Below are 19,912 nucleotides of genomic sequence, written 5' to 3' on the forward strand. Positions count from 1 at the left end.
CCCTACGATGCGCTGCCTGTCAGCGGTGCGGCAACAGCTGTAGCTAGCGCGGTAGAGCGGCACGTCGCTTTCATGGTCTCTCCAGCCAAAACGGCACTATCTATGGACAGTTTGCTAAGTGCTCTTCTTCAGAGAAAGGCTGTTGGTGTCCGGTTTCCCTGAATACCTCTCTTTCTCTTTCTCTTTCTCTTTCTTTCTCTCTCTCTCTCTCTCTCTCTCTCTCTCTCTCTCTCTCTCTCTCTCTCTCTCTCTCTCTCTCTCTCTCTCTCTCTCTCTCTCTCTCTCTCTCTCTCTCTCTCTCTCTCGCTGGCTGGCTCTCCCGGTCTCATCGCGGGGGGCTGGCGTGTGATCTGATCTCCGACCTGTCCTCGCGACCCACCGGGAGGGGGGACACGACACAATCACCACCCAACACGCGCTCGACTGGGGCCAGGCTGTGCGAGTCACGGATCGCTTCCGAGTCTCCCCGCGCGCTCGCCCTTGGGCTTGCGCCCATGGAGGGGGACGTCATGGACAAACTGGGGGACATGGCCTCGGTTTATGATTTCGACCCGATCACCGGGAACATCCCCGCTACTAAAGTAGAGATCACCGTCTCATGCAGGTAAGTGGTTAACCCCGAGTGGACCGGGAGTCTTTGATCTTCAGTTCTAAGTTTTTCCAAAATTGTTCCAAAGCTGTGCTATTCTTAACCATAGTGGTCCGTGGTCAGTTGTGGACGTCCACGTGTAGGAATATCCCCAAGGCTTTTCGTGTACGCTGTGATGTTTGGCAACGCCTAGAACATACCGTTAGTTTTCCATTTGATAACACACCACTCAGCAAGTAGTCTTCAACTGCTGTTGAGTCCCGACGACTGGCCGCGCGTTATGGTGAGGACAGATAGCCTATGGATCGTAGATGTACAATGAGTATACAAAACATTAAGAACACCTGCTCTTTCCATGACTGGCCAGGTGAATCCAGGTGAAAGATATGATTCCTTATTGATGTCACTTGTTAAATCCACTTCAAATCAGTGTAGATGAAGGGGAGGAGACAGGTTAAATAAGGATTGTTAAGCCTAGAGACAATTGAGACATGGATGTGTGGCATTCAGAGGGTGAATGAGCAAGACCAAATATTTAAGTACCTTTTGAATGGGGTATGTGCAACTCAATATTAGGAAGGTGTCCTTAATGTTTTGTACACTCAGTGTATAGTCTTGTGAGTGTGCATAGCGTCAGTGCAGATAGTTCAAGGTAACCATTAATCAACTGAGATCATTAGCAAGCACACTATCAGCATCACATAGTCAATTCAATGTTTGGAAGGTGTTCCTAATGTTTTGGTATACTCCGTGTAGACAATGTAGGCTGATGGATACGGGAGACGGGTGGGACTGCTGTCTGCATTCGACTAAGGTAGGCTGTGGCTGAATAATACAGGATAGGAAGTTACAGCTGAGATGTCGGTATCGCAAATGCTGTAATCTTTCACATCAGCTTTTAAAAAAAAAAAATGAGGGATCAATTCTTTAATTGAGGAAAGTTACACTTGGATTGAAAAAAATGGTCATCTACACAGGCATGTGCCCTTTTGTTTGTTATGTAATTATCACTGTGCTACAGTGCCACTTTCCATCCAGCCGCTCTCCAGAACCTAGCTGGATGAATCACTTTTAATAGATTGGCTGGTTGCACTGTGTCACCATGTATTGGCTAATTATTTTGTTGTTGATGGTGGTGAATGATGCTCCACTGTAGAGTGCAGGTTGCAGGAATACGTGCACTTCCATGCACCCGCAGTGCACGGTATGTGTGAATGTGAGTCTTTAAGTGATTCGAGAGTCCGCTTAAGTGTCAAAATCAAATGACATTTTATTGGTTGTGTCCAGTACACATATTTTGCAGATGTTATTGCAGGTGCAACAAAATACTTATGTTTCTAGCGCCAACAGTGCAGTGATATATCTAACAATACAAAACAAAACACACAAATCCATAAAATAAAAATGAAGAAATATCAGAACAAGAAATCACAGTCCGGAATATAAATATGTATATAAAGTGTGTGTACGGCAGTAGTTATATATGATGACTAGAATACAGTATATACATATGAACTGGGCAAACCAGTAGTAAACATAATTAAAGTGATTAGTGTTCAATAACTATGTACAGCACATGGAGCAGCAGTCTCTAAGTTGCAGGGTAGAGTACTGGGTGATAGCCGGCTAGTAACAGTGACTATGGTTCAGGGCAGTGTACTGGGCGGAGGCCGGCTAGTGGTGACAATTAACAGTCTGATGGCCTTGAGATGGAAGCTGTTTTTCAGTCTCTCGGTCTCAGCTTTAATGCACCTGCACCGTGGCTCGGGTGGCTGAGGTCCTTGATTACCTTCTTGGCCTTCCTGTGACACCAGGTGCTGTAGATGTCCTGGAGGACAGGCAGTGTGCCCCCGGTGATGCATTAGGCTGACCCCACCGCCACCCTCTGGAGAGCCCTGCGGTTGCGGTCGGTGCAATTGCCGTACTAGGCTGTGATACATTCCGACAGGATGCTCTCAATAAAGCCTCTGTAGAAGTTTGTGGGATTTTTCTTCTGCCCCCTGAGATTGAAGAGGTGCTGTGGTGCCTTCTTCACCACACTGTCTGTGTGAATGGACCATTTCAGGTTGTCGGTGATTTGCATGCCGAGGAACTTGAAGCTTTTCACGCTCTCCGCTGCTGCCATGTTGATGGGAGCTTGCTCTCTCTGCTGCCTCCTGAAGTTCACGATCAGTTCCTTCATTTTGTTTATTTTTATATGTTTGGAAAAAATCTAAAACCTGTTTTTGCTTTGTCATTATGGGGGATTGTGTGTAGGTTGATGAGAAAACCCCCCAATTTAAAACATTTTAGAATAAGGCTGTAACGTAACAAAATGTGGAAGAAGTCAAGGGGTCTGAATACTTTCAGAATGCACTGTAGCTGGTCTGTTTGTACACATCCATGTTCCCAGTCACCTTGTTGTGGTTAAATACGGTGCTTCGCGCTTTAAGTTTTGTGCGAATGCTGCCATCTGTCCACAGTTTTAGGTTTGGATAAGTTCCAATCGCCACAGTGGGAACAAAATCATCTATGCACTTCCTGATGAACTCAGTCACTGAGTCAGTGTATAGGCCAATACTATTCTGAGGCAACCCAAAACTTTTCCCAGTCCACGTGAACAAAACAATCTTGAAGCATAGATTTCTGATTGGTTAGGCCAACGTTGAACTGAACAGTCCTTACCACAAGTACTTCAATTTTAAGTTTCTGCCTATAAGAGAGGGGGGGGGGGATCTGATCTGATTTGCTGAAGGGTGGGTGGGGGAGGGCCTAGTAGCCATCCTGGAAGGGAAAGGAGCAATTGTGAAGAGTGCTTGATGCGCAAATAGCACAGGAGATGTTGATAGAATTTCGGAAGCGTTTTCCTCAGATTTCCTATTTTAAAGGGTAGGAAGCGAGAGCTTTTACGCACTAAAGTAACAACACAGTTTGGTGAAAGACTTAGTAACTTAGTTGTAGTCACAATGTGATTACCTATAACTACAAACATAGTTATATTTGACAGTTTTTACATATTTATTAACTTATTTCCGGATGTCTTCGGAACTACCTACAGTGCACTATCTCTCAACGTCATATGGAGAACCGGTGCTACCTAGCTGGTTCCAGCTGGCTAACGTTAGCTACTAGCCATGCTAGAATGTAATTACATTCCAAACCAAGTGTTGGCGCTGGGGAGCTACTATATACAGTTGAAGTCGGAAGTTTACATAGACCTTAGCCAAATACATTTAAACTCAGTTTTTCACAATTCCTGAGATTTAGTTATAGTAAAAATTCCCTGTCTTAGGTCAGTTAGGATCACTACTTTATTTTAAGAATGTGAAATGTCAGAATAATAGTTGAGAGAATTATTTATTTCATCTTTTATTTCTTTCATCACATTTTTATTTCTTTCATCACAAGTTTACATACACTCAATTAGTATTTGGTAGCATTGCCTTTAAATTGTTTAACTTGGGTCAAACGTTTCGGGAAGCCTTCCACAAGCTTCCCACAAGAAGTTGGGTGAATTTTGGCCCATTCCTCCTGACAGAGCTGGTGTAACTGAGTCAGGTTTGTAGGTCTCCTTGCTCACACATACTTTTTCAGTTCTGCCCACACATTTTCTATAGGATTGAGGTCAGGGCTATGTGATGGCCACTCCAATACCTTGACTTTGTTGTCCTAAAGCCATTTTTTCACAACTTTGGAAGTATGCTTGGGATCATTGTCCATTTGGAAGACCCATTTGCGACCAAGCTTTAACTTCCTGACTGATGTCTTGAGATGTTGCTTCAATATATCCCCATAATTGTCCTACCTCATGATGCCATCTATTTTGTGAAGTGCACTAGTCCCTCCTGCAGCAAAGCACTCCCACAATATGATGCTGCCACCGCTGTCCTTCACGGTTGGGATGGTGTTCTTCGGCTTGCAAGCATCCCCCTTTTTCCTCCAAACATAACAATGGTCATTATGGCCAAACAGTTCTATTTTTGTTTCATCAGATCAGAGGACATTTCTCCAAAAAGTACCATCTTTGTGCCCATGTGCAGTTGCAAACCGTAGTCTGGCTTTTTTGTGGCGGTTTTGGAGCCGTGGCTTCTTGCTTGCTGAGCAGCCTTTCAGGTTATGTCGATATAGGACTCGTTTTACTGTGGATTTAGATACTTTTGTACCTGTTTCCTCCAGCATCTTCACAAGGTTCTTTGCTGTTGTTCTGGGATTGATTTGCACTTTTCGCACCAAAGTACATTCATCTCCAGGAGACAGAACACGTCTCCTTCCTGCACGGAATGACGCCTGCGTGGTCCCATGGTGTTTATACTTGCGTACTATTGTTTGTACAGATGAATGTGGTACCTTCAGGCGTTTGGAAATTGCTCCCAAGGATGAACCAGACTTGTGGAGGTCTACAATTTTTTTTCTGAGGTCTTGGCTGATTTCTTTTGATTTTCCCATGAAGTAAAGAAAGAGGCACAGAGTTTGAAGGTAGGCCTTGAAATACATCCACAGGTACACCTCCAATTGACTCAAATAATGTCAATAAGCCTATCAGAAGATTCTAGAGCCATGATGTCATTTTCTGGAATTTTCCAAGCTGTTTAAAGGCACATTCAACTTGACCCACTGGAATTGTGATACAGTGAATTAAGTGAAATATTCTGTGAGTCAACAATTGTTGGAAAAATTACTTGTGCCATGCACAAAGTAGATGTCCTAACCGACTTGCCAAAACTAGTTTGTTAACAAGAAATATGTGGAGGGGTTGAAAAACGAGTTTTAATGACTCCAACCTAAGTGTATGTAAAGTTCCGACTTCAACTGTACGTCCACAAAGAAGAAGCCATATAAATTCATGTGTAAAACTGCATCTCCTTCTCGTGTTCGTTTGGTTTTGGCAGTCGAGCGAGTGGGTGAGTGTTATTGTACTTTTCCGTTGTTTGTAGCTAGTGCAGTAATAACCAAAAGGACGGGGTTACGACTCTTTTATCTGCAAAAAACAAATACTACCGCTGCACCGTCGAGAGCGTCCTGATCGGTTGCATCATGGCCTTGTACGGGAATTACTCAGTCCTCGAACCGCAAGGCCCTCCAGCTTGTGGTAAAGATGGCCCAGTACATCATGTGCTCCCACCCATCCAGGACATCTACTCGAAACAGTGCCTGAGGAAGGCTGTATCAAGGACCCCACACACCCTAGCCACAAGCTGTTATCTCCCTTACTGTTGGGCAGATGGTATCAGAGCATGAGTTCTGATAGAAACTGTCGCTGAGCCTGTTGGTATCTACAAGCCATCAGACTGCTGAACACTTGTACTGGACTGACCACCTGCTTTGATTGTCCATACCTTAACACATATGCACTCATTCATGCACACACCCACACAGACATACACACACACACACATATACATTCATTCTACACACACACACATCACAACTGCTGCTGCCAGACTCCTATTATACTGCTCAATGTATACACTTGCCTCTCACCCCCCCCTTCCCCAATACATGTGTAAATATTGAACCATAAATTGTGCCTTCCTGTATTATACTTATGCTAAAATGTTTATTCTATTCTACTGCCATTTTACTTTGTTTGTATTCTTATTTTGTATTATTTTGTATTGTTGTTGCATTGTCGACAAAGGAATCTACAAGAAAGCATAGTATACCATGCAAGTATACCATGCATATCCTGTACATACGACTAATAAAACTTGAACATGAACTGAAACCAGCTGCTGTGCTGAGCATGAATGTGAAGCCTGCAGCCTCTATTTCCTACCGACCTGCCGGTACATCGTGAGTGTCAGCAGTGATGGAGATAAGCCGGGTAAATTCAAGGTGGATTTACCTCACTATGGAGTGAGTCCACTGACTAAATCAAATAACAGCATTTAGCTGAATGATTGAGTCAAAATTGCGCAACATCAAGCAGAATAAGACCAAATTGCACCCCACTGGGCACACACTGGTTGAAACAATGTTGTTTCCACACCATTTCATTGAATTTACGTTAAACCAACGTGGAATATATGTTGAATTGATGTCTGTGCCTAGTGGGATATCGTCACCCTTAAAAACACACTCTTTCAAGTGTGGGTGGGCGGCCCCTCTACCTCTCCATAACTCTCTTTTTGTTAAACGTAGGTGTTAAGAAGCACTCAGCCAAATGGAGTGAGTCCACTGACTAAATCAAGACTTAATCCATTTGGCTGAGTGCTTCTTAACACCTATGTTTAACAAAGAGAGAGTTATGGAGGGGGTGCAATTGGGTCTCATTATGCTTGAGGATGTGTAATTTTGGCTCGATCATTCAGCTAAACGCTGTAATTTGATTCAGATGCAGTGGCGCCTTTCCTTGTCCCATTGTATTGTACTGCTGAGGTGACTCATCTCTTTTGAGCGGTTTGATTCCATTGGCTTTCAGAGAGTGTTCCAGGAAGATGAGGATATGGGAAAACGTGTGTGTTAGTGATGCGCGGGTCAGCTGTTTGTTCACCCGCCCCGCAATTGCTAATAACCCATCCGCAACCACCAGACTATATGTGATAAAATGAATGTCTGAGGCCCGCACCCGACTTAAACCCACAAATGAGTTGATTGAAAATGCTCTGAAGGCTGCAGTCAGAGACGTCAGAACGAGTTTCTGACACGGGGTGCAGGATTCATTTTTTGAAGCCTAATTTAGGTGTTTTAATTTCTGACATTTTGGTATTCAATTTGCTAGTGGACTTGTCTATAATTAGGTACATGCAGCTTCTCTTCTGTCATTACTGCCATAGAAGACTAAATTAACTCTTGCTCACCACTTCACGTAATCTTTCCCAAACATTACTGTTCTGGCCCTCGCTTCACTTTTATTTTCAACTGTCCATTTCATAGCCCTCTCTTATTGAATTCAACTCCGACATTGTCCTTTTTGCCTCACTAGATCATCAAGGACTTTTTCTGCCCAAGTTCCCAAAAGCCTGCAGATTGGTGTGTATTCGCCACACGTACAGTTAGGCCCTGAAGTTTAGGCTTACACACTATTTGCAGGTACAAATTTTGAAACAAAAACCTCAATGTAGCCTATAGATCAATTGCACAAGAATTATACATTTATGGATTTTTAATGCATTGTTTTCTCTTTATTTAACCCACCCGCCAACCACCCGCCCTTCATCCACACAATATTTCATGACCCTAAACCCACCTGCCCCACAGATATAACCACGGGGACTGCGGTTGTGGGTCAACCCGCCTATCACTAGTGTGCGTGTGTCTGTGGTATAATATTGTCACACCTGGAAGTGGTGAAGATGTGTCTTGAGTTGGTGTAGATGGCAATGATGGGGCTCTCATGACCCTTGACCTCTCCTATGGGGGTGTAGTTGTCAATTGCCATTTATGGTGCAAAACAATTCATCTTTGAATAGAATTTCTCCATGTCTGTGACACCAAATGACACATTGCATCAACCTGGCCTTCCAAAACTATACAGACATCATACATCAATCTGTCACACTTCTCAAGTACGTCCACATCCAACCATTTCATATTTCAAGGCATTACAAATCTATCTTAATGGCTTTTGGTAAGGCTGTGAATAAAATGGCAGTGAATAAAATACATTCAGGTTGTATTACTGGCAGGGTTCTAATCTATATTGTAACAGTACATTCTCTCCCCTGCCACCACACGGTCATCATAACCACACACACACACAAACCAAACAGTAATCATAACCATTCAGTGCTAATACATACTGTCATAGACCACCAAAGGCAGTAAACTACCGGCCCTGTTGAAAATGTCTGGTTATCATAATGGGTGGTACATGTGGGATGGAATTTAGAATGTTGATTTTAGAACATCCTATAATATTTACATACAGGAATGTATTTTTGCAGAAGACAGCTTTTGTGAAAGCAAGGGTTAATTGTTGTGAGTAAAGGTTGGATAGCCTCCTGTGTATTTTTTTTTTACATCACATTCAGTACCAGTCAAAGTTTGGACACACCTACTCATTCAAGGTTTTTCTTTATTTTATTATTTTCTACATTGTAGAATAATAGTGAAGACATCAACACTATGAAATAACACTTATGGAATCGTGTAGTAACCAAAAAAGTGTTAAACAGATTAAAATATATGTTATATTTGAGATTCGTCAAAGTAGCCACTCTTTGCCTTGATGACAGCTTTGCACACTCTTGGCTGGGGAACGTTGCTGCACAGCTATGTTCAGGTCTTACCAGAGATGTTCGATCGGGTTCAAGTCCGGGCTCTGGCGGGGCCACTCAAGGACATTCAGAGACTTGTCCCGAAGCCACTCCTGCGTTGTCTTAGCTGTGTGCTTAGGGTCAATGTCCTGTTGGAAGGTGAACCTTTGCCCCAGTGTGAGGTCCTGAGCGCTCTTTATCAAGGATCTTTCTGTACTTTGCTCCGTTCAACTTTGCCTCGATTCTGACTAGTCTCCCAGTCCCTGCCGCTGAAAAACATCCCCACAGCATGATGCTGCCACCACCATGCTTCACTGTAGGGATGGTGCCAGGTTTCCTCCAGACGTGACGCTTGGCATTCAGGCCAAAGAGTTCAATATTGGTTTCATCAGACCAGAGAATCTTGTTTCTCATGGTCTGAGAGTCTTTAGGTGTCTTTTGGCAAACTCCAAGCAGGCTGTCATGTGCCTTTTACTGAGGAGTGGCTTCAGTCTGGCCACTCTACCATAAAGGCCTGATTAGTGGAGTGTTGCAGAGATGGGAGAACCTTTCAGAAGGACAACCATCTCCACAGAGGAACTCTAGAGCTCTGTCAGAGTGATTTATAGATATTTGCTAAAATTGATAAAAACCTGTTTTCGGTTTATCGTTATGGGGTATTGTGTGTAGAATTAAAATGATATTTAATCCATTTTAGAATAAGGCTATTACTTAACAAAATGTGGAAAAAGTCAAGGGGTCTGACTACTTTCTGAAGGCACTGTAAGTACAATTAAATAGTCTTAATTGGTCAAACTGGTTGATGAATGGTTGGGTTATTTAGGGTCAAGTCCCAGGTGACTAGGCTAAGCAAGTTGTGATGGACGGTTAGAGATCAGGGCTCAGACAGGGTGAGTTCAAATACTGTAGATCAAAGTAGTGAGAGGAAAACCCCATTACATGATTACATCATGCTGCACTTTCTGTGTTTTTGTTGATTGACCGCTCCTCTTGAGAACGCAGTACAGTGTAGCACATGGGTACTTTTTATATGAACTGAATATATTTATTGAAATGGATATTGTACCTGTAAAAATGACAAAACAAATAGAAACTTGGGTAAATAAAAAACAGGAAATAACATAGCTAGTGGTACAGTGCAACAGAGACAAATGGGAAGTGCTGCATTCTGTAATCTGTTACTAATGTTACTACAGTATTTGGAGACCTCGGGGTTTCACACTGTAATATGGGGTGAACTGGTCCTGAAACTGAGAAACTCATCTATTTGAGTTACTTTACAACTAAGAGATGAAAGGAGGGAGATGAAGAGAGAGTGGAAGGAGGTACGGAGAGGGAGACAAAGAGAGAGAGACTTCTGGGTTGGTACCATCACACAGTAACATCTCCACTATACTGTACTCAATTTATGTACATATAAATCTCCACTTTAGTCTCCACTTTAAATTAGCATACATGTGTATGCATGGTGCCATATGAAACCAGCCACTGGTATCTGATTGAGTTCCTATTCCTTTTACAGTGCACTACTTTCTACTGTAGAGCAGTGCACTATATAGGGAATAGGGTGCCTTTTCGGGCACATCCTATATCTGATGGTTCGTCACTGATCTGGGGCAGATTGGACAGCAGCACATGAGGTATTAAATCCTGGAGACTAGACATAATGTAGCTAAAGTAACTCCCACTCACCTTCAAAAGGGTGTGTCCTTGGCTGCTGTACACTTACTGTACTCTTTACACTATGGAGGGATAGATGGATGCATTGACCGTAGACGTTTATGAAGTGTGTGAATATTCAATATTTAAATTTAGAGTGTAGAGAATATGTTAAGCAAGAAAGCCAGCAGACAGGCGTGGTAATAATCTCAAACACAGCTGTTCAGATCCATCCGCATTTGGCAGGACTGTATGGAAGATGCTAACCTGGTCCAAGATGTGATTGGAATTGGAAAACAGATATGAGAACAGGCTAGGAAGAAGCTTGTATCATCTCCACAACTGTCAGTCCCTAAACTCCTTGTCATACACAGGTTCTACTGTCCTCAGGTCAGTCTCCGATAGAAACAGCTGCAGTCTAAAGCCCAGAACAGAACCCAGAGATCTCAGGTCACAAACACTGTGGGGCCCATACTTGCGATCATTAGAGAACGTTTGTTTAACCTGGACCTCCGTCTCAAAATGCACATCAGCCAATTACAATCGTTGGTGTAGTTGCACATGATAGATCGCTACATTGTAGCTTTTCCCATCAGATAACCTAGCACACGTTAACCCTATGGTAACCTCACCAGCTGACAGTGATTACTTCCTGTAACAAATTCCGCAATCAGCCTATCAAACATCTTTGACTTTAAATCCACCAACCAATGGCAATTTCTTAAAATATAGGTAGATTTTGCCTCCAGAGGGATATTTTAAAACTCAAAACTCTAGGTCTGTAAAGTGTAGTGTCCCAATAATATTGTATGATTCATTCTTGACTAGGATACTAGATAGTAAATTCAAAAGGCACCTTTTCACCTATATGACAAATTCACCCGTATTTCCGTTTCACACACATTCATGTGCTTTCACAGCAATAAAGATGTAGGGTGATTAATACAACATGTAATTTTATATTCGTACAGCATTTTAAAAAAAGTCGAAGATGCTCGTGGCCATGTCAAATGGCTGTAATTTACCCCTTACTGCTATCACTAATTGGTGGTGTGAGCCACTAAGGCGTTAAGCCCAGAGACATCGAGATATGATGTCGCCGATTTCGTCTCCCCTCAGGGCAAAGGTTTTTATTTGAGGAAAAAACGACCACTATTGGTCCTCACGCATATGTGACAAAGTAAATTATTCTAAAAATGCATGTAAAAAGTTGTAGGGCTACATTTAGGTATACACATCCGTGTAGTATAGCCTATGCAATATGACTATTAGGCCACAGCAGTGTGTTTGTCTGTAAGGCTGAAGAAAGATGTAAGCTCCTTATTAAATTCATTCTTAATCTTCATATTCAAACTGTTGGCTGCACTTACCTTCTCAGCACACTAAAACAATACATTTTATTCTACATTTCAAAGGGGGAAAAACTCACTCTTGCCACAATTATGAGGAGGTGGGTGCTCTACTCTGTGAGCTATAATACCAGTCAGTCATACGCATGTGATCAAGTTGCTTTGATTATCAGAACTTGCCGTTGGACTTCTGAAAGTATGCTTTCATTAACAAGTGTTGGATCACATCCAATTATGGCATTTTAATTGGCCGATATGGAATTTGAACCGGATATAATCACAGCCAGCTGTGCAGGTTAGCACAGGGCTAAGTTTGCCAGGTTATCTGATTGGAACACCTAACATATAGTGAGCGTTTGATCACCTGCAACTACGTCAACGATTGTAATTGGCTGATGCGCATTATGAGATGGAGGTCCAGGTTAAACTGAAACTTTTTCTAATGTTCGCAAGTATGGCTCCACTGTGTTCCAACCACAACAGCCCGGAACCCAGAGACTAGTCAGGTCACAAACACACTGTGTTCCAACCACAACAGCCCGGAACCCAGAGACTAGTCAGGTCAAAAACACAGTGTTCCACTAACACAAAGCTCTGAGATACTGTAGGTCACCAACACAAAGCTCTGCCTCGCTCCATGTTCCAACCTACAACACATTTCCACTCCAGAGTCGAGGGAGGAAGGGGGAAGGAAAAAGATGAAAAGAGATTGATTTTTGTGACAGAAAGGAGAAAAATAGCAGCCTGGTCAAAATGTCATAACACACCCCAGGACAAAGAGAAAGGTTTCTCAGAATGACAACAGGCAGGCAGGAAGTTATATTTATGTAGCGAGGGGGGTGGGGGGGGGGGGGGGGGGGTGTTAGAGGTGCAATAGACAAGACTGACAAGATCTGTTTTAGTCAGTCTATTTCCATGTCAGACTCAGACAGTTCTGGAGCTAACTGGGTGGACAGCTGTCTAGTGAGAAAATGTGCTGATGTGTGAAGCCACAAATGAAAGTTGCCTTCTGTCGTAAAGACACTGTTACGCTGGGTGTCGATGTGCTCTACAAAGTGAACTCTACAAGGTGTCGAAATTGTTCCGAAGGAATGCTGACCCATGTTGACTCCAATGCTTCCCAGTTGTGTCAAGTTGGGTGGATGTCCTTTGGGTGGTGGACCCAGAACCGTTGCAGTTCTTGACACAAACCGGTGCGCCTGACACCTACTACCATACCTCGTTCAAAGGCACTTTTTTTGGGGGGGTTGCCCATTCACTCTCTGAATGGTACATACACAATCCATGTCTCAATTGTCTCAAGGCTTGAAAATCCTTCTTTAATAATTATAATCTTAAGGATCGCTACAGATTGGTGTCCCACCCACGGGACGGTTGAGTTAATTAGCATGACGTTGTAAGTAACAAGAAAATTCTCAGGACATAGACATATCTGATATTGGCAGAAAGCTTAAATTCTTGTTAATCTAACTGCACTGTCCAATTTACAGTAGCTATAACAGTGAAAGAATACCATGCTATTGTTTGAGGAGAGTGCACAGTTATGAACTTTGAAAAGTTATTAACAAACCAATTAGGCACATTTGGGCAGTCTTGATACACATTTTTTTTTACAGAAATGCAATGGTTCATTGGATCAGTCTAAAGCTTTGCACATACACCACTGATCTAATGTGTTATATTCTCCTACATTCATTTCACATTTCCACAAACTTCAAAGTGTTTCCTTTCAAATGGTATTAAGAATATGCATATCCTTGCTTCAGGTCCTGAGCTACAGGCAGTTAGATTTGGGTATGTCATTTTAGGCAAGTATTGAAACAAACGGGCAGATCCCTTAACCTGTCTCCTCCCCTTCATCTACACTGATTGAAGTGGATTTAAGAAGTGACATCAATAAGGGATCATAGCTTTCACCTGGATTGACCTATGTCATGGAAAGAGCAGGTGTCCTTAATGTTTTGTACACTCAGTTTTGGTCGGTGCCGTTTTAAGATGAGGGAGGACAATTTTTTTTTTCATGAGCATGACCTTATTTCTATTACAGTATATTGGATGACTATCATTCATATTCCATTCACCCAGTTCAATTTAACAGTGATAGGTATAGGCTACTACATGATTCTCAAAATTTCCCTATACCCATCACGAGGTCGCTACAACCTAGCCTATGAATGAACGTTTACAACGTAGGTGCACACAGATCGAGTGAAAATTGAAATGACATGGACAGACAGTGACACATTCAATACCACCTTGCACACTCTTGCTTGCATCTTGCTGATCTAGGGTGTAATCATTAGTCCAACAGTTTCAAACAAGAGTTTATATTGGACAAATTCAGGTATGTCCCCTTTTTGTTCTGTTTGCTTCCATTTAAGAAACATTTTTCAACAGAATCTGTGGAATGAATACACCCCTGATCACCTGTTCACTTTCATAGCAGCCATGTTTTTTTCCTTCTCGCATTTATGCGCTCTCCTCATCTCACGTTTTCCCTTTGCTTGTGGACTTCAATGCACAACACATCAGCTGTACGTGACTAGGCGGAAATACCTTTCCAAACCATATCATATAATATAATCCTGTCTAATGCTGCTTTAAAAAAATATATATTGCTTAGTAGAACTGCGTAAGTGTTGCTCTCCACTTTCTGGAGGACCAAGTTTTGAAATCAGTGGAATTAGAGTATGACAGCTAAGGAGATGGAGAAAACACCTGTCTCTGGATTACATCTTCAAACTAAGTGCAACCATGGCATCCGTGACAGGGAGAAGCATCCAACCATGATGTATACGGATAGTCTAGCTAGCTACATTTTCAGATATTACACGTTTCTAATTTTGACAAAGTTTTTTTCATGTCCAGTTAAAGTGCACTGTTAGCTAGGTAGCTAATGTTAGCTGGCTGGCTCTCTAGCTATTGTTACGTGTATGATCTTATTATTCATATCTCAGAGCCATTTTCTTGGCTAGTTATAGCCTAACGTTAGCTAGCTAACATTGAACCTGGTTGGTTAGCTACCTGCAGATTCATGCAGGGTAGTAACATCATGAGTTGGGATTATGGTTCATTGTTTAGCTAGCTAGCTAGCTAGGTAGCTACATGTCTTAACAAAAGACTCCACTGTGCAAGTGTCCATTTTAATAGAATGTCACTGCGACAACTGTTAGCCAGTTAGCTTGGGTGCTTGACTGCTGCTGTTAGGACAGAACACGTGGATCAACCCTTAAAGAGATTGGTGGAGCTAAAGCTTAAGAGGGTGTGAATGATGCTGAATGGTTTTAGACAAAGAAGAGCTTTCCAGTAGGTACCAAAACATTCAAAGACCATTTTCTCAACAGTGAGAAAATGTATCAACTTTCAAAGCATAATTACTTTCCCATTGTTCCTCAAATGCAGTGTATGATATACCACTTTGTAGGTCTGTGTCTCTGCTTTTATCCAATGTAAAAAAAAAACACAATTTCAAATTTTGCTACAGAAGACTGAATCAAGGTGGTCGGGCACATTTATTCTCAAACTAACGAAAGGTTTTCACAACCAGAACTTTGAATGTACTCTAGGCTTCTCTGACTCATCCAGATCCTAATGGGAAAAAGGCTTTCACACAGAGACAGAACTTTGACTGACTGTAGTCTTCTACACTTAACTCCTCCTCACATCAAAGAGCTAACGCACAGTTCAACTCCTCCTCTACCACTGGCCTCTGCCTGCATGGCAATGAGTAACTCTGATTAACTCTCTGAAAGACACCAGACATACTGTAGATTATCACACACACACACACACACACACACACACACACACACACACACACACACACACACACACACACACACACACACACATACACACACACACACATTTGCAAGGGATTTTTTGGGGATAAAAAGCAACTTTGCCTTTCCAACAGACATTGGGAGACAAATTCACCTTTCAGCAGGACAATAACCTAAAACACAAATATACACTGGAGTTGCTTACCAAGGCGACATTGAATGTTCCCCAGTGGCCTAGTTACAGTTTTGACTTAAATCAGCTTGAACATCTATCGCAAGACTTGAAAATGTTTGTCTAGCAAGGATCAACAACCAACCTGACAGAGCATAAATAATTTTAAAAGGAATAATGTGTAAATATTGTACAATCCAGGTGTGCAAAGCTCTTAGAGACGTACCCAGAAAGACTCACAGCTGTAATCATTGCCAAAGGTGATTCTAACATGTACTGACTCAGGGGTCTGAAAACTTTTGTAAATGAGATATTTCTATATTTCATTTTCAATAAGTTTGCTAAAATTTCAACAACAAAAAAATAACTCTCATTATGGGCTATTGTGTGTAAAGGGGTGATTAAAAATATATTTAATCCATATTGAATTCAGGCTATATCTCAACAAAATGTGGAATAAGTCAAGGGGTGTGAATACTCACTGAAGGCACTGTATATTCCATTTATTGACAAGGCCATATTTCTGTATGTGGGTTTCTCTGCAACAGACTACAATTAGTTATCTGGTGTGCATAGTCATGCATAATGATGCTAAGAATGAAATGATGCTGAGAAAAAAATTATAAATAAACTCATTGTCATAAAAGGCCACGATACATTGGCAATTTCTGTGGCAATATCACAGAGCAATGTTGCTGCCAGTGGTGTGTATTCATGGATGTCAAGGGAAGCCAGGCTTCCCCCAAAAATTGACCAAGAACTGATTTTATTAAAAAAAAATGTATTTTATCTTTCGTCTCAGTTTTTTTTCATCATTTTCCATCAATTCGCTAGACGCTGAATGAATCTCATAGGATAATGCATCCCAGTGAGCAAAACAGCACCCCTGTCTCAGTGTGCGTAGGCCATCAATCTGATCCTGTCTGGTCCAAACGAGTCTGACATTGTTGCCACCCGTAATATTGATTGCAAGGGAAGCCAGCGAGCTTTTGGCCTCCCTTGATAAAATTAGCATTGAGGTAAACAGAGAACACAACTGTGAATGGTCCTGGCACACCAAAAAAAAAGAAGAAAAAAAAGAGTAGAGGGAAGCCAGCTTGGATTTTGGCGATCAAATCGCATTGAGAGAATACGTCATTGACAGAAATAAATTGCATTGTTGCATCTTGTAGTGTTGTTTTCCTCCAGTGGCTAGCTCTGTTACATGCAATATGCTTTGTGGACAGACAGAGGTTGCTTTGGAAACAGACAGAGGTTGCTATTCGGTTTTGTGATGAAACAAAGGTGTGGTTGAATTTATTCTGCCACTGACTTCTTATTGTCTCGGCCTTTAGGCCTACATATCACAGTCACAAGGCTTATGAATTAACAGGTTAACAATGTTGTTTGTATTTACAGATGGCATACAGGTTTGTTATTAAGACACATTACAGTTCACATGTTCCAGAAGGCATTTCAGCCAAAAAATGCATTATGATAAAAAAAGGATTATATTCAAATGGCTCTCATGTGAAGTCGTGACCCGCGACATATGCCTAGTTTCCTGAAACGGGTCACAAAATGTCAAGTTTAGGATGGTGAGGGTTTGGGATTGTAAGGCGTAGATATAAAGATGAGCCAAATCGCTTAGATTATTAATAATCACATAGAACATGTCATGCGTCAAAGGCCAGTTGAACGGTGTTTCCTCTGACACATCGGTGTGGCTGGCTTCCCGGGTTAAACTGGAGGGTGTTAAGGAGCGCGGTTAGGCGGGTCACGTTTCAGAGGACGCCTGACTCCACCGTCGCCTCTCCCGAGCCTGTTGGGGAGTTGCAGCGATGAGACGAGATCGAAAATTGGGGAGAAAAATGGCGTAAAATAGAAGAAGAATGTAATAAAAACGTTTAAATACCACCTGGGAACATGCATGAACCTCAATAACCTTTTCCCAGGTAAAGTATTCCATCGAGTGATTACGCCCACTCCTGGTGAGGAGATATTAACAATACATCACTTTCTACATACATCCCTGTAAAAATTAAAAAAAATAAAGAAAATGACATTATTTTAGAAGTAAAAGAACCGTAAAGCATGAGAAGAACATGTTAGTTGTTAGGGGATAAAACATGACAGTACTCCACATTCTTACTAGACTGTGACTACAATATGTAAACACAGAACTCTTTCAGATAAACAGAACTAGAAATTATAAAAATAATAAGGGATAGGAGATTTGGGAAAGTAAATCTCTAATCTGTTTATATGATTGATCTGAAAGTGTTCTGTGTTTGCATATTCTAGTCATTCCGTTGCCCACTATCTCATGGACATGGTTTGAGACAGGACGGATCACTGTCAGCTACTCCTGTGATAGTCCAAGAGAGTACAAGCACTATATATTTTTTACCAGACAGGGAGATTTTAGTTTTTTTTGTCACTCATTTTCTTATCTTTCAATTTTTCTCTCCTTTTTTTCAAAAATATATCTAGCAATCATAGTCCTTCAGCTGATGTGGCTTCTGTATATGCCCGGGGGGGGGGGGACCCTGTCGGAGTGCTCTCACAGGAGTAGCTGACAGTGGGGCTGCCTGTCTCTAACCATTTTCATGAGATAATGGGTGACTGAATCAAAATGCCCCTGAGAGGGCAGTGGAGGGGGGGGGGCTGAAGGTACAAAACCCTGCTGACACTTGTGGCTGCCTATTGGGTGGAGGATTCTTTGCAACGTCATCATAGAATGATGGATAACTTTTGGGGTAGTTTGAGGTGATTTCAAGTCCAGTTTTCAAGTCCAGTACCCTGTATGTGACACCAGGCTGTCCATCTGTGTCAAACTGATGTAGGATTTTGCAGGGGCCCTTCTAACGTGATGCTAGTTTACAGTGCAGCTTGGATGGATCTGTCATGAAAACCAGATCACCAACTTAAAATGATTTGAAAACAGTTCCCTTGTGGATATTTAGCCGCAGTCAGTGCTGTTTGGTCTAGGGTAGCATAGAGATTGTCATATTTTGTGAAATAGTTCATTAGGACCAAAATGTATATTTTTCCACCAGGAGTGGGGTTCAACTATGCAACATCTGTTGTCACCTTCTGAATTGGGCGTTAAGCCAGTTTTTTGCTGGAGGGGAGCTTTCGAGTTAGGCATTGGGGAGTGGCTAGATTGACATGAGAGGCAACACTTACAAAAGTGGCCAATATCTTTGTTCATGAATAGCCAGTAACAGAGCTTCCTAGCCCGCTCAAGTGTTGTCGCTGGGCCCATATACCCACACAGGGGGGGCCGTGTAGGTGGGCTAGGGATTCAAGGATTAGTGCATCTGGAATGATAACCTGGTATGCCAGCGTATCACCTGGAGGAAGGAGGACTTCTCTACACAAGAGACTGTTGTGGATGAGAAGCTTGGGGTATTCATACCACAATTTCCAAAGTGCTGCAGGGGAGTTTTGAGGTGGTCTCCCCATTGGCCTCATCTGATCCAATTCGAGCCAGTGGAACACTTCCTGTAGTACTGGGTCAGCGCGTTGGGCAGCTTGGAGGCTATCTGAGTGTGGTAGGTCATCCTCAGGTGGGGATGGTTGCTCTCCAGTAACTGAATCAGGTAAGTGTGGTGGCATTTGGTCAAGCTTGACAGGAGAATATTGCACAGCTGCAGAACCTGACTGGGCTTTTCCTGTGTCTGATTTGGTCGATGCTTTTGTAGCAGAGGCGGAGTGTTAGCCCCGCAGAGGGGTCATCTTCCTTTGCTTGAGCTGGGCAATGGGTCAACGAGTCAGCATTGATATATTTTCTTCCTTCCCTGTGTTCGACCATGTAGTTGTAAATATCTCCGGCCTGTGGGGTCATTGTCCAGTGGGATCTTCCTGAGTGCCATGAGTGGTTTGTGATCAGTTACAACCTTGAACGGATTGCAGCCTAGATAATGTCTGAAATATCGGATGAGTTCCTTGTCATATGTGGACCAGTTTGACTCAGACGGGTTGAACATGTGAATAGCATAGGTGATCACTGTTTCTCTGCCATTCTGCACTTGACTGAGAACAGCACCAACTGCCAGCTTGAATGCATGACAGTGAATGAGGAAGAGCTCGGAAAATAATTACTGTACGGTGGCTCTGAGAGGGTCTGTCTCAAGTATTTGAAATCTGCTTCCCTTGACCACTCAAAAGGAACGTCCTTGTGTGTGGGCTGCGGTTTGGGC

General features: G+C 42.4%; 1 protein-coding gene across 5 annotated transcripts in view; it reads left to right on the top strand.

Annotated features, from left to right (window-relative positions):
- Nucleotides 1-279: 279 nt before the first annotated feature.
- LOC115151054 (copine-5) overlaps nucleotides 280-19,912 on the top strand; it is a 205,996-nt gene continuing 186,363 nt past the window's right edge. For 2 of the 5 annotated variants that reach the window (XM_029694999.1, XM_029695000.1), the window contains exon 1: nucleotides 280-604. In XM_029694999.1, coding sequence (XP_029550859.1) covers nucleotides 495-604 — 110 coding nt within the window. In that variant the 5' untranslated portion in view covers nucleotides 280-494. The remainder of the gene's footprint in view (nucleotides 605-19,912) is intronic. The other 3 variants (XM_029694996.1, XM_029694994.1, XM_029694995.1) reach the window with 3 other exon arrangements.

This window comes from Salmo trutta, chromosome 16 (genome assembly GCF_901001165.1).
Source record: "Salmo trutta chromosome 16, fSalTru1.1, whole genome shotgun sequence".
NCBI classification, from domain to species: Eukaryota; Metazoa; Chordata; class Actinopteri; order Salmoniformes; family Salmonidae; genus Salmo; species Salmo trutta.